This window comes from Protomyctophum bolini (assembly GCF_963924005.1).
Source record: "Protomyctophum bolini genome assembly, chromosome: 23".
Classification (NCBI taxonomy): Eukaryota; Metazoa; Chordata; class Actinopteri; order Myctophiformes; family Myctophidae; genus Protomyctophum; species Protomyctophum bolini.
In genome coordinates this window covers 13,721,004-13,737,084 of record NC_137884.1, presented here as the reverse complement: position 1 = coordinate 13,737,084, position 16,081 = coordinate 13,721,004, and the positions used below count along the sequence as shown (strand labels likewise).

The window sequence follows — 16,081 nt, the reverse complement described above, 5'->3', positions numbered from 1 at the left end:
AACCTTGGACTTCCCCTCGTTTCACACGCGCACATTACTGATTCTAGGCTAGATTATTAATGTGCGCGTGAAATGTAGGCTATATTTTTTTCTCAACTCAACAGGACAAACTCAAAAAGTAAAACCAAAGTACGATTTCTTGTTAAATCTGACAGAAAACCTGTTTATAGACTATTTCATAATAATAATAATAATAATAATAATAATAATAATAATAATATAATGACACAAGACGAACGCAATATCGCTCAGGAAACTGGAAAAGCAGTATTCTTAATACACCTTCAAGGATTCTCTTAGTAAAATCTCATGTTTCTGAAAATAGGTGATCTGCAAGATCACAACACATCGCGGTAGCGAGTCTAGCGACCCGTTGTGAGCTTGCAGATCTGCAGTTTTCGGCGAGTATACTGAAATAAACACCACGCACTTACCGTAAGCGTGGTGAAATTTGCATACGGACCAGGAAATACACTGTACTGTAGCCTGGCTACTTTAAACTAAGCCTACACAATAACATGTGATATGCGACAGACAGGTGCGCTCGAGTCGAATCTGAAATGTTTTAATCTTATATCGTCAGATTTCATTCGGTTGATAAACGAGGCGTAGCGGCCTAGTTTGTGAGGGTTACATTACATAGCCTACTGTTTTTAAGTGAAAATGAAACTTCATACACCTGGCGTGATTCTCCTGCTGTGGCTGTTGCCCTGTCTATTGTACTGCGCATACATTCTAGATGGGCCTGATCCTCTCAAATGTACACAGGAGGTAAGCATTTTAAACAGAGAAAAGGGCATGTTTTCCCCCCTTATTGTTGTTGTTGTTTTGTATGTAGCTATAGTGAATATTCTTTGAATATGTTGAAACTTTGGCTATAACCACGAGTCTAACTTCTTTATTATTATTGTTATGTTATCATGGTATGTTTTCGCAGGGTCTGAGGTGTAATGTTACAACAGGTGAGTGCATACTAGCCAGGCTACAACATAATTAATTTCCTTAAATTAGATCATCTATTTGGCAAACGTAACTTAGGCATGCGGTGGCACAGGGAAGGGTGATCAGTGAACACTGGCACGTGTGTGTGTGTGTGTGTGTGTGAGAGAGAGAGAGAGAGAGAGAGAGAGAGAGAAACAGTTTAGTCTGTAAAGTCCCTCATGTGAATTACATCCTACACACAATTCAACATTCATTCAAACTCCTACTTTGACTGGGAAGGGAGTCTGAGAGATAGGTGAGGTTATTGCTCTGACTCTAATGATCATTACATACATCCTGAAAACATTTCTAAAGAAGACAGAAATAAAGGTTAAGTAGCCCATGGAAAATCAAAATCAGATGGAAATATTTCATTTTGATGTGGTGTCATAATTAAATGTAATTTTGATATGGCATACTGACGCTAAAGAAAATGAAAACTGTTTTGTATTCCCACTTTCTGTATCTTGTCTCTAGATACACTCACTTATAGGGTTGCAGTTTAGTTTTTAAGCACCAGTTTTACTATCCTGTTCTCTCTCAGCTGATTCGATGAAATTGGTATCCCAAAATTAAAATAAAGAGCTGGAGGGACGGGAACTGTTACTGATCAAACACTCTAGTACAGGGGTTTTCAACAGGTGGTCCGTGGACAGTCCACAGGCAAATCAGAGCACTTGTTTGAGCCAGAAAACCCCAGACCAAGAAAATCTACTGAATGTTAAAAGTTGTTTTTTTGGGGTGCAATTGAACTAAAACAAAATACATTTTTCAAAAACTTATTTTTTTAATGTCACAATCCCTTACCCCAGACGATATCACTTACAGCATATTTGAACATCGTTGGTGTTTATTGCAGGAAACTGCATGGACCCTGGATGGCTAATTAGGAACCATTACACTCCAGATGCCCCAGAGGGTTTAAAAGTCGAGGTGGACACACGCCACGACAAAAACGGACGCATTCAGCCAGTGCTTGTGGCACAATGGGAAATAAAAGACGAAGGTACGCTGTACTGAATTTCCCAGATTAACCACTTCTCATATACTTACTATACTAGTTTACCGCGGAACCTCAAGTCAGCTCTCTGCTCTATACTGTATGTAGAGAGTCTTGAGGAAACCGGCACTGATTTGGCACTATAATAACATTGGATTGAAAATGTAATTGAAATTGAATTCCTACATGATCAAATCACTTCACTGACAACAGACGACCTACAACCTCACAACAAATTGCGTCACGACACGTTGAACTTGTGAGCTTGTAGATCGACTATTTTCACAGAATGTTTGCTCCAGAATAGGGACACTAGGGATTCATGTAGTTGAAGCGGTCACAGAAACATTTGGAATAGAAAGGGACATTCAGGAAAATCATCTTGAAGTTTTGAACTTGTTCTTATTGACTCACAGGAAGTATACGGTTTCTGAAGGCCACCGAGCTTCACGTCCTTGTCATAGCGACCAACCAGCAGCTTTGTGTTCGGTATTCTTTCCGGGACCGCCCCTTACCTATGAAGAACCCAAAGGAACAAAAGGTGGGTACACGCTGGAATGTCTATCTTTAGGACATACTTTTTCCAAATGTCATGGCAATGTCATGGCTTTATTCCATCTATTAAGGGTCCATACCAGTTTTTCATCTACAGTAGTACATGAAAACTTTGGGTATTTCACAAATTTGTAAAGTATACCCTGGCTCGTGTGTGCGCACCAGATTTTTATTTGCTTGATTCAATATTTAGATATTTGATATTCATTTTATCAAACACGCCCTCTTCCTATATAAACCCATTGTTAACTTCAAACTCCACTTTAACCATGTTAGACTCATTGACAACACAGGTGACTGATATATACGATGTTATTAAAAAAAACCATACAGTACTCAAGTAAAGTAAAGTAAATGAAGTGCTTACCGGTAGTCACTTAAATTAATTATCACCATTACTAATAATTATTTTTGTTTCGTTTTAGTGGAATTTCACTGTAGATATGGTGGTGGTTGACCCTGGTCAGATGTACTGGGTGTCTGTCTTTAACGTCCCCAAGCCAGAGCTGGCTCACACCCCTTATGACGTCAGCACAAAAGTCACTGTTCCAAGTAAGTAAAGCACAGCAGCACTTCTCAAACGTGTTTACGCCAAGGACCCCTACATTTAGCTGGGGATCCCCTGGAACCCACTTTGAGAACACATATCCTACTAAGCTAGTAGGTGATACAGTACTCATTATTGTCTAGTATATTGCATCGTCCGTGTGTTTGAGTCAGAGTTGTATTAACAGAGAGAACTGTTCTGATCCTCTATCAACTCAGATTGTCAAGATCGCAAGATGAGAGAAACTGAACCTTGCGTAATGAGCGGTAAGTAACACTGCTATAATTGCCCTTAGAAGGTCTCTCCTCCGTCTCTCCTCACTCGGTGAAAAAATGGGTTACAAAATCGTGGGGGGAAAATGCAGAAAAGTCTTTGAAAGCCTAACAAAAATCTAAATTATTTCCACTCTGCATAAAAAGTAAATAATAATAATAGTAATAACACTTCAGATTTTGCAAGTGTGACTCACACTTTTGTTGATACAGGAAGTCTTTGGAAGCCTAACATAACGCTGGAACTGTTGAGAGAGAACCAGTACAGCAGACCCATGCTGTCTGTAATCTTCAATACCGACCAACTCTCCAAGAAATACCTGGTGCTGGTCCAATCACTCCGATGCTCGTTTGACTCGCCGAAAGACATGGGCGTGTTCAAGGTGAGAGGTCACCTAGTGGTGGAATGTCACCAAGTACATACACATACACTCAAGTACTGTACTTAAGTACACTTTTGAGGCAGTTTTACTTTACTGGAGTATTTCCAGTTTTCAGTACCTTTACTTCTACTCTACTAGTACATCTCAGGGGCAAATATATATATTTTTACTCTACTACAATTATTTGAACACTTAAGTTACTAGTTACTTTGTAGATCTTTTATTATTATTATTACAAAACATTCATTAATCACTTCAACCCTATACATATTTGAAATATGAATTTTTTTTATGCTATGAAAAAAGCTACAAGCTCACAATGCATTGCGATGTGACGCATTGTGAGCTTGTAGATCTGCTAGTTTCAAAATATTTTTATAGATTTGAAAACTTGTAAATTGGACATTCTGCATAATGACTACTTTCTACTTTTGGTATATATATACATTTAATAGTAAACACTAAACAGTGCAGGCACACACGCACACACTGGCACATAGACCAGAAAGAGAACGCAACAGACAGACGAGGCATAATTGGCACAGCACACTGAGCGCAGCACAGCGCAGCGCAGCACAGCGGCTCGCTCCAGCCACATGAACACAATACAAAATACCTTGTGTACCTTCAGAACAGAATAGAAGACACATAGGTCATAGGTATAATTAACATTATTGCAGCCAGCAGCAGTTGGGCAAATCATCAGATCAGAATACAATCTGCTATTACATTTCTTCCTCCTCCTCCATGAACATTTCCTTGTTCCTTCTTTTCCTCCGACAACAACTCCAAGCATAACGTCCTCAAGCTTCGTCTTTTATGAGCCATGCAAACAACCCGCACTGACCGGAGACGGAGAGATTCATACGTCCCGCACGTAAAGCTGGCCTGGTCACTGTCAGCACGGGGATGGGGGGGATAAAGTTTGGGGAGAAAGTTTGCCCGCTTCTGTACTTCTCACTCTGACACAGCCAGTCAAATAGTGGGACACGCTGAGAGTGCACAGCAAAGTAGAACACAGCTGCAGGTTGTTTAATTAAGGCTGTGGCTGAACTCCGATGCAAAGGGAAAGTATGACTTATGTCTGTGACTATAACCAATCCTACAGTTTGAATTCTGTACACACACGCACACATAGAGCAAAACAAATTAAAGTGTTTTTTTTATCGACTTTCGACTTCTCCTAATTTGAATCGACTTGTGTTAATGAAGTTGATGTGTCGATGCATCGATTTTTTAAATAAATGCCCTACGATATACTATATTGAATACTTTTTCCACCACTGGAGGTCACAATGTTGGAAGCATAGCCCAGACACTGTCATGTACTGTCGGGTGTAAACCTTGTATGTCCAAAACTGTTCAGGAAAAGAAAAAAAATAATAACCTACAGTATGTTCCAGTGGATCCAATGTAGCTATTATTCAGTCATAAACTCTTCTTAACACTTTTTATGGAGCTCATAGCTGAAGTTCAGGAGCAGGACCACACCTCCAACGCAGCTACCTCCACCTCCTATCAAGCCACCTCCAATCAGGTCACCTCTGCCCATATATGAAAGCCCATCCAACCCACGGTTCTTCCTCCTCTTTCGTCATCCCTCCCCCCACCCTAATTCTTGAAAAATGTATACAAAAATAGCAGCTTTTCAAGCTCACATCATGTCACGTCGCTGCATGCTGTCAGCTTATAGATCGGCTATGTTTGCTACTTTTGTGTCACTGTGACACAGTAGTATGACAAAATAGGCATTAATTTACACAACAAATAACATTTTGAGATACAAGGTTTCTGCCCGACAACAACCATAGTTGTGTTTGTGTTTCACTATTAGTATTGGAAATGGTATCGAGTATCGTTGTTTTATTATGTGTTGAAATTAAATCTAGGCTAATAGGCATAGCTGTGTCTCAGGAAGAAGACATGTGTAGTTGTTCCTCTTTAGAGACCTGACCTAGAAGCCTGTATTTTACTGTAGATTCAGCATCCTTTACTGTTTTGCCCCAGATTCCTTTTTTGTTTCTTCTGTTCACATGGCAACAAAATAGGCTCATTATATTTAGCGATGTCAAACGTATGTGCCTCGGAAGTCAGAGAAATATCTTGACCTTTCATGTTACAGTACATATTTTCCACCTAGTCGGTGATGCATTACTAGGTAGACCACAATCTCCCCCACATCCTGTTTGGATGTGATGGATGTAAAGTATCTAGAGGAAACAAAAAAGAGTTTGTTTCATTGCATAATGTCCCAATCTAAGATTATTGTGTTAAATAATCATTGCTAGTATAGAGGGTATGCGCATGCTTAAAGTGAATGGCACATCAAGTGGCAAAGCAACATGCAAAGTGAGTTTAACATTGTTTAACATTGTTTAATGCAATCAGATATGACTTTTCTGTGTGGCTGTATGGGCTGTCGAGGCCAGAAAGTAGTTTTTTGCTACTCAGTAGGCGTTCCGGCATAACTTCCTGGTTTGATGATGATGTTTTTGGCATCAAAATCTCTAGTTTCTCACAGTAGCTGGAAGATTATCATGTCCTCACATGATATGATAATCAATTTTAGACACACAATTGAAATAAGATGACAGACAGTCGAGACAGATATCTGGATGACAGACAGATATCATCAGATAACTTCATCAGCTGTATATCAGCTCAATGTCGATGTTAGGACAACGCTATACCGCGTTATGCACGGTGCTTTCAATATTATCTAAAGCTATATCATTTGTCGTGCACGTCGTCATGCAATAGTTTCACAAAACATCATTATGTCTTGACGACTCTCTTCCCTAGAAAAATGAGACGTCACTGACTGTACTTTTCAAGCTGGAGGATTGGCCAAGAAGCTGCTGTGATTTTGAGGTTGAGGTACGTGTTCTTATGAAGTGCTTCCTCTTTTCATTCTATTGTTTGTTTGGTTGAGCGTCTAGGCTTGATTTTATGAAACCGTTAGTCTTGCAAGGTTTTTGAAAATGAAGAGTTAGCCCGGAACATGAAACTTTCCAGAGGGCTGTTTTATTGTTTACGTTCCTATTATAACAACAACCATCCCTAAAGGGGAGCAACACCAACAGCACCACATTCTCCTCCGATTGGTTCCCACAACTCAGGGTGGTACTAAGATCCTGGCCAGCAAATTATCGTCTGAGAACCGTATCTTAAATGGAAACAAATCCAGAACCCGAGAAATACATAGCACTGCACTCTAGTTAAGGGGGAGGCGTCATTAGGCGTCCTGTGGCACTGAGTGAGTTAAGTAGGTCGGAGATAGGCTTATTGCCAGTATCGGCTGAGAACGCCGGAGTCTATCCCCCGTTTCAATGAGTTAGTCCACTGGTATACAAATGGAACCATGGAAATGGAACCAATGGAAATGGATCAAGAGAGTCCCTGGAGCACACTTTGAGATGGAGGTGATGCACAACACCTAGTTGACAGCAACACTTGCCATGCTACTCATACACCGAGTTGACCGGAACTTGTGGTCCAAAGGCGAGTGCTCTACCGACTGAGCTATACCCGGACACAAAATCAAGCTGTGCCTGACTATTACTACTACTGCTACTGATCTCTTTCATAAAGTTATTTCTTTGTAAGCTACTGGTCTGTTGAAGCGCTCCTACATTTGTTCTTGTGTGTAGGCCACTAGGCCCTAGTTGAAACGAGTCGTACTGTATATGGGTTAGGGTTAGCCTTCAACATCATGTCTGTGTAACTGTTATTTGCCTTCCAGATCGCACCATTCTTCCCCCACTGTGGCAATGACTGTGTCCGGCGGCGCGGGAGGCCTATAAATATATGCCCTGGTATGTGAACAGTCGTGAGCTCGTAGATCTGCTCTTTTCACTATATTTGAAACAGGGATTTTATTATTATTATTTCTACTTAACCCTAAATGGGTTAAGTAGTTTTTCTTCAAAAGTACAATATTTGTATCCAGTACTCATGTAAAATAAAGCTACTCAAAAAGACTACTCGGGTACGGTACTCAATTAGATGTACTTCGTTACTGTCCACAATTGGTTGTTGTTATTCATGGACCTCTGCTCTGCCTCAGTGAAAAGTGAGACCCGAACGGACACCCCTCGTGGATCCGCTCCCAGTCCCTACCTCTGGGCTGTGGCAGTCGTAGCAGGGCTGCTGTGTGCTCTCGTGGGTTTCCTGTACATCCGCAGGAGACCTCGTAGAGGTCAGTAGAATCTACGGCAGTGCTTCTCAACGTGGGGTTCATGGAAGGATGTGACGCGTTGTGAGCTTTTAGATTGGCTAAAAAAATAAAAATTATAAAAAACATTTGACAAATTTTGAATATTTTAAAAGTATTTTATCAACACAAATCTTGTGTCTGGGTCACGTGCACAAGATGATTTCAGAGGGTGGTCTGCGGACAAATACATACTATTTTGGGGGTCCTTAACAGAAGGTCTACATTCTACAGCATTTTCAATTGTCTCACTGTATTCATTCATAATCATTATTCTGTTTCTCCATGGATTAAATTGGTATCCCATCTGAAAATGTATATATTGAAAAGCTGGAGAGACAGGAAGGCCCCTGTTAACACTCATCTCATCAAAACAAAAAACATTTAGTTTTTAACTACAATCCCTGTTAGTTTTATAACTGCACCTTCCGTTATATCGTCTCTGTTGGGTGGAAAATGTCCAAAAACTGGTACTTTTCAGGATTAAAATTCAAAAACAGCAAAAGTTACAAATCTGCTACTTTTGTGTGACGCGGTAGTATGATCAAGTAGGCCCTACAAAAAAAGAGAAACACGAAAACCTAAAATATGGAGATAAGAGCCCGATAACGATACGAAATCTCTCCTCTTATACAACTGTGTCTTGTTATTATAGGCCAGCCCGATCATCTCCACATGCCTCTGGTCAGAGGCCACGAGCCGCGTCTACCCAAACAACCTCCCAAGGTGCTGGTCATCTACTCCCAAGACCACCGCCTGTACAGGGACGTGGTTCTGAAGCTGTGTGCCTTCCTGAAGGCCAAGTGTGGCGCCGAGGTGCTGGTGGACCTTCTGGACTCGGCCGGCCTGGGCACCGTGGGCCCCATGCGCTGGCTGCAGTGGCAGCGGCAGCAGCTCACCGCTCCCTCCGACAAGATGCTGGTACTCTGCTCGCCCGGCGTTCAGGCCAAGTGGAGAGCCATGTGCGGCCAGGTAAGCTTTCTTTAACCTAAAACTCTGCCGAAATGTTTTATTTCTGTTCCCATGGGGGGTATTGTATATCTATCTCCCTGCTCTTAATGTTTAATGATGGTTGTACAATTGCACAGGCGAACGGCAAGATGAAAAACACTTCCTTGTATTCTCACTGAACTAAGCGACCCACTGTTTGACTGATTGAGACGATTAGTTGCGGGTTCACTGTTGCACCCCTCTGTGTCCAGGCCCGGGTGATGCTGAGGGAGGACGTGCTCTCTCCCACGGACGACATGCTCATCCCTTTCCTCAACCTGCTCCTGCCGGACATGCACCAGGCCGCCCCTCTGGGCAAATACATGGTGGCCTACTTTGACGACGTCTGCGGCGAGGGGGACGTGCCGTCCGTGTTGGACCTCGGGGTCAAGTACAAGCTGATGAAGCATTTTGAGGAGCTGTACTTCCGCATTCTGGACATTGAGAAGTACCAGCCAGGCCAAGTGAGTATAGGCAAATATGTTCTTACAGACAGTGATTATTCTGTTGGTTTTAGCCTATTTGTATTTTATTTATTTAAAAAAATGAATGGATGAAACTGTTGCATGCCTACAGGTCAACCACATCCAGGGCATTGGCGGGGACGAGTACTTCAACTGTCCCTCTGGCAGAGACCTGAGGAACGCCATTGAGACCTTTCAGGCGTACCAGCTGGAGAACCCCGGTTGGTTTGAGGCGGAATGCGTGGAGAGCGAGGAGGCAGCGGTCGCCGAGTCCAACGCCCTCATGGAGTGGCCCCGCATCCCTCCAGTCCTGGAGTGTGTTCCCCTCTTCAGAGAAGGAGCCCCCGTCTACATTCAGGACATCGAGCTCCGTCTGAACCAGAACAGCGTTCACGTCCTGACGCCCGAGGTCAACCCGGAGCGCCACATGGCATCGGTGGTGGAGCTGCAACCGAGGCTCAACCCGGAATTCCGGTTCGTAGACCCCACTGCACGGTCACTTCCCAGATTGCATTTATTTGAGATGACGACTAGAGCCATTTCCTCTTGGGTTATAGGCACCTCCGATGCTGAGTTCTAAATTCTGAAAACCTGAGGTTGAATTTAGTTCTGAGCTCTAGCCTTTTTTTTAATAGTTCTCTTTGGCTCTGCATATTGTTTAGGCAGGGCAGGGGAGCAACAGTTAATCAAACTCTATTTAATCGATTATAGAAAATAATCATCATAATTGATTAATAATCTATCCCTATTTTAGACATGTCATTTACAGGTGAAAAGTAAAAGAATATAGAGAAATATACAAGCTCACAATGCGTAACAGAATTTCTGCTGGCGGATCCAATCGTTCTTTTTCAGAATGTCTTTTCTTCCGAACAGGGTCACCTCAGCAGGAGTCCTGGAAGCTCATGTGAGTCCTTCCAGCCAGCACACAGAGCAGGTGTACATGACAGAGCCTGTGTTACGCAAGCCGCCGTGGCCGACAGAGAACTGGCCCCAACTCGAAGAAGGCCCTCTCGTCCTAAAAGGCTGGTGTCCTGCCGCCGACAAGGAAGAGGCTCTCCCCTCGCCTCCGAGCCAGGCCTCGCCTGAGGCACTGCAGAGACTGGAGGCCCTGCAGCGGTCGCTCGGGTTCGGTGCCGCGGGGACGCCCTCGGTAGCGGAGGAAGTGGAATACCTCCCTTCCCTAGAGGCCGATCGTTACAGTCAGCCGGTCGAGATGGACGAAGGGGGCGGTGTGCTTCTGGAGCCTTCCGGGAAGGGCCCGAACAGTGGTTCTGACCAGGGATACATCTCCAAGATGTCTACCCAGCCAGATTCCCCCTTTGGAGGAAAGGGTGAAGACCCATTGATGGCCCTGGTAAGGCTGCAGGAGGAGCTCTTTCAGAAGAATCACGGCTACACTGGGATGTTTGAAATGGCTTAGAACAGTGGTGGACAAAGTACTCAACCCCAGTACTTGAGTCAAAGTATAGATACTCCTGGTCGGATTACCAAAGATTGTTAATATTGAGTATTTAAGCGCCTCCTCCAGAGCTACTTCCGGGTGCTGTACTGTTTGTGTCGCTTTTGTGTCCCCATAGAGTTATACTGTGTCCCTCTGTAGGACTAAATCTGAGACTAAAACAACCACTAAAGTTTCATTTTACTGCTTTCCTTGCAACAACAAAGCTACTGGTCTCCCAAATCTTCCTGTGACAGGCCGTCTGCCCCACACTGAATACTATCGCCATTTTATTTCATTGTGTCAACTTATAACGATTACAATAATAACAATCAAATAAACCAATTATAGCAAAGTGAGGGAGGTGGTGGGTCAGTTCAGAATAAGAATCACTAAATAAATCGGCAAATAAGCTTAACTGTGATTTATTAAATCAAAAGAAAAAGCAAGTTCTCGATCACAAAATGTTCACTTAAACAGATCAAAATTAAATAAAACTCTCAAAAGGTAGGGGTGTGAAGTCTTAGTGTCCTAGCACTGTCCAAACTAAACTCAAAGTGTCCAAAACTAAACTCAGGTGTCCAAAAAATAACGCAAATCCAAACCAGTCTGTAGAGTGTGGCCAGTCTCCTCTGGCCACTCTTAAACTCCTTGGAAAAGTCTGGTCAAATATCCAATATCCAAACTCCAGGAAAGGGAAGAAGTTCTCTAAATCCAGAGGTATAATCCAAATTTAAGGGAATAATCCAAAAGGGAAAGAATGGCAAGACATGGGAAATATCCTCTTGCCCACGGCAGTAGCCTGTCTGTCTCTCTGCACCTCCACTCTGGACTGCCTGACTCAAACTCTCCAGGTGGCCCAAACAATGTGATTGCCCCTCACTCCATCAGCCAGGTGAGCTGTGTGCGGGGCTTCCCAATCACTGCCTGTTGCCATAGCAACACATGTATCCAACTGGTTTCTCATGGCATATAGTCCAGCAGATAACTAGAAACATTTCATAGCGCAACGGATTGGTAGAAAATAATAAAATACATGAAAAATGGTGTATAGCAAACAAAAAATGCATGGAACCAATGTGACTCTGGGCACAGATGTTACAAACTAAATCCTCCATTAGAGATCATATTAATGCAAACTAGATTCAACGTACTTCTAAATATGCCCCCGAAATATTGTACTGAGCAAATGGACTGTTACCACCTTCAATAATAATGGTAATAATAGTCTTTATTGTCTCCACATCATATATTTTCACTTGTACAGAACATTAATAATTCTACTCGAGTTGGAAGCATTAAGACCCATTTAAACCCTCAATGGCTTCCTTTCTGGAAAATAACATTATTGTAACAAGATTCACGCGTTTAGATAGTGCTATTTACAATGAGAAGCGGACAGGACCTGGTGCCACTTGGACCCGAACGTAACGTAGGACTACAAAATGACGTCGGATTTAAATAACCAATAGGAAGATAGTCGATCTCAGAGCCACTAGAGGCAAAATGTTACACAAATGACAAATCCTACAAATGGTCTCTTAAGTGGGCATGGTTTGCTTCTCTTTTTTGTATTTGTACTGCCTACTATTGCACAAAGTTTTGGCATTGTGACATAGTCATTCAAACTTGTCTTTATATAGAAAAGCATTTATTCTTTCACGGGTGTTTTATACCTCATATTAAGCATTTAAAGTATGAGGTATAAAGTACAGCAGCCTTGTCTTCCTAAAACAGAAAGATTGGGTAAGTCTGACGTTATGTATCTTTCAGGACCTTTCACTGCTTTGTCTCAACCATTACTCTAGGGCTCTGGTCTCAGCCACCGCGGTGGATATTTTGACATTCGTTGGGCCAGTCATAACGTTTTTAATATACAAGTCAAATAAAACATTCTAGCACTTATTTCTTCACAGCTGCCTCATTACACAACACAAAAGCCACATTACACAGTACTTTCTTTATATTTATTGAATGTTTCAACCACACAATACTCTGTTGTAAGTAGACAGTACATTGATTTGATTATATTTTTATGGATATACCACACACATTTTTACAGGTAGAATTTGCTTTCTGTAAACAATATAGCATTACTTCCCCTGTAAACAATTTTGGGAGAAAGTTATGGTCCATATCAGGCGGCAGGCCATAGAAAATAGCTTTGCACACAACCGGTGCAGATCTAAGTTTTTAAAGTATAGAATCTATAAAAATACCAGTAATGTCTTGGTATATTTCAGTTATTTGTCATATCTGCCCTGTGCACTTTTTTTTATTACAAAGCCAAACAAATGTAAATTCTGTTCATAATGTTCCAATTTCCAATGCCAAAAACACAATTGACAATTAATCGTCAACTAAATTGTGTAATCGTGACAGCCCTAGCGACAATGAGACTAGTGATCGTATTAGATTTTAGATAAAGTAATATAATTTGGATGTGTTGTCTTTTCTAATGCCTTATTCCATACTTCTTTTTTGTTGTTGTAAATAAACAAAGAATTGTCTGGTAAGCCTCGTCTAATTCCATATGAAAACTGTAACATAATTATGTTCTCCCTCCCAGGAAGCTCACAGTATGCAAACTAGAGCTAAATAGGCAGTTTGTCCAATACAATATTTTGTCCGATATGACACTTATTAGGCCTACTGTTTGTTTGGGTGCTCAATTTGTTTTCCCAAACTGAAGACTTTTTGATATTTTGTAGTATCTCTGAGGTATATCAATCCAGTAATATGTTTTCCAATTAATCTATTAAATGAATGAATGAAACTATAAAATATTTGGCATGTTGTGATAAGCATCAAACAAAAATCCAAAGCTATTCTATCTATATCATAAAAAAAGAAAAAACTAATTTAATGACAGCACTGTTGGAGCCGGATATTTTTGGTTAAAATATGAGTGAACATATTACATTATACCAATTCACTCAGCATGTCAATTAAAGTGTGATTTAATTCATTTCAAATGTACTTTTTTCCCCATTTCATGGTCACATTGTACACATAAGACACAATACGTTATTCCTTTGCACAGTGAGCAATTACTTCACAAATCTAAAAAATAAACATTGCATACGTCATCAAATAACCTGTCTGCATACACTGTACGTTCAATGGTTCTCAAAGTGCAGTCCGGAGACCCCCCACTGTCCCCAGGGGGTCTTGAAGGGGTTCCCGCGGGTTCAAATAATATTCATATTTTTGAAAATGTTTACATAAATTCTAAATCTTCCCTTATAGGGGCCCTGCACAAAATGTATACTTGACAAGGTTGGTGAACCTTTGCAGTACACATTTCCATTGACCATGCATTATGAAAAGATTTGCTTCCCTGGTTTCTGTGGTCACACACCTATCCAAATGCGTAACATGCATGTTCCTTTTCAATCAACATCAATCAATACCATCCTGCTAAACTAACTCAAAAGGCACATATCACCAGTCAGGCCAACATATTCAGCCCTCTCTTAAGCCTACTTTATACTTGAGCACTTGCCAAACAAAAATACATTTCAGTGATGGAAGAAGTACTCAGATTTGTTTTACTTAATAAGTAAAAGTACAAATACCACAGTGCAGAAATACTTAGTTACAAGTAAAAGTCCTGCATTCAAAATTTGACTACAGATTATGCAGAATGTCAGATTTAAGATTTATTATTATTACCAGTTATTACTAGAGAGAGGCCCCGCACGGGTCCTCTAGGTGGTGCCCATTGGGCACTGGCCTACTTGGAACGATGCAAGTTGGAAATGCATGTCCCACCCACCCAGATGCGTTGGAGCCTCTACAGCGGTGCCCGTTGGCACTGGCCTACTTGGAAAGACATAATGCATTTCCAAGTTGGAAATGCCCCACCCAGATATTATGTCTGTGTCCCGTTTATGCCCATATATGGAGTTCTTTGTCAGGCATGTCCAAATATGGAGTCTGATATGCAGATGTCAGAATGATGTCAGAACAGGCCAGCTCCATATATGGACCCTGGGCATGTCCAGGGGAGAGGCCTTTTTGGGGCGGTTCTGGACAACCGTGGGTCCGACCGACTTGACACCGGGCACTGCACCCCCTGCGGTGGTGTGTCACGCATGTGTCGAATTTGACAGAGACTTGGTGCATTTATACATAGATAGAGATATTTTAATTGTCTATATGCATTAGTGTGTGGTCAATTTTACAGCTGGTAAAGGATGGGCTTATTTAAAATACTTCAGGCAGCTCATGTCCCCTCCTCCATTCAATCTATAAAAATACATGCTAATTAGTGTGTTGATTATATTTGATTTAGTTAATCTGCAAACTAAAGGCATCAAATGTAGGAGTAAAAAAGTAGATTTGATTCCAAAATGTAATGTAGTAAAAGTAATAAAGTAGTCGAAATGGAAAAGTACAATACATAAGTAAATGTACTTTTCCACGATTGCAAATCTTCAACTGAAAAACATGACACTAAGTATAAATTAGACAAAATAGAGTAGCAAAGTTAAGAGAACTGCACAGAATAACCATACTTCCATTAAAGTCACTTCAATAACCAACTTTCACCATTATATACTAGGATCTATTTTATAGAATAAATAATTATTTTAGGCACTGAAAATAGACCCTATAAAGGCAATAGCCTAACTGTTATTTATATTGTCTTAACTGAATGTGTCCACCATATTGCACAATATACTTTCACACAACACTCAAGTGCTTCTTCAGCAATGTTCTTTTCCACCGCAAAACATTTTCTATAAACTCATATTAGTGGCCGCATCATGGATTATAATAGTGATAGTGATTTGCATTTTCCTTTTGTAAGTATTCCTCTAACAAATGCAATCACGTGCTGGCCTATTTCTTTGTACTGGTCTGACCTACTTAAAAAAATGATTTGGTGTCAACTGCATTGTTCTTAACTTCTTAGCACATGTAGCCAGTATGCCACTATGTTCAATAAAAATGGAACGTTGTAGAGCACCCATGTGTCAGAGGTGTCTGAATCAATGTGATTTTGGACGAAAGTCAAGTTTGATGAAGTCCAAACTTGACTTTTGTCCAAAATCACTTATATATATATCACTATATCACTATATATATATATATATATATATATATATATATATATATATTATATATGGCTGGGTCCCTGGGTCTGTCCCTGTGTCCCTGGCTGTGTCCGAGCACGAAAATGGCGTTGTAGTGTTTGTTCACCACCAAGTGTCACTGTTGCACAGCCTA

At 41.2% G+C, this 16,081-nt stretch overlaps 1 protein-coding gene across 2 annotated transcripts; it reads left to right on the top strand.

Moving 5' to 3' along the window:
• The first annotated feature begins 491 nt into the window (after window positions 1-491).
• il17ra1a (interleukin 17 receptor A1a) lies at window positions 492-11,149 on the top strand. Of its 2 annotated transcripts, none has more exons than XM_080757281.1 (14): window positions 492-771; window positions 938-962; window positions 1,841-1,987; window positions 2,398-2,522; window positions 2,962-3,088; window positions 3,302-3,349; window positions 3,569-3,738; window positions 6,541-6,615; window positions 7,481-7,553; window positions 7,805-7,936; window positions 8,607-8,923; window positions 9,154-9,405; window positions 9,518-9,879; window positions 10,282-11,149. In XM_080757281.1, exons 1-14 carry the CDS (start codon window positions 664-666, stop codon window positions 10,826-10,828), a joined length of 2,508 nt encoding a protein of 835 aa, XP_080613407.1. In that variant the 5' UTR covers window positions 492-663; the 3' UTR covers window positions 10,829-11,149. The 2 variants fall into 2 exon arrangements, with proteins under 2 accessions (XP_080613407.1, XP_080613406.1); XM_080757280.1 differs by having other exon boundaries at window positions 10,261-11,149.
• The last annotated feature ends 4,932 nt before the right edge of the window (window positions 11,150-16,081 follow it).

What these genes read in the sequence shown, in the direction of transcription:
- il17ra1a (XM_080757280.1), top strand. Translation starts at nt 664, where the DNA reads ATGAAACTTCATACACCTGGCGTGATTCTCCTGCTGTGGCTGTTGCCC. An exon ending in GAGGTGTAATGTTACAACAG is followed by an intron (nt 963 to 1,840) that starts GTGAGTGCATAC and finishes TGTTTATTGCAG; the next exon opens with GAAACTGCATGGACCCTGGA. An exon ending in TGAACCTTGCGTAATGAGCG is followed by an intron (nt 3,350 to 3,568) that starts GTAAGTAACACT and finishes TTGTTGATACAG; the next exon opens with GAAGTCTTTGGAAGCCTAAC.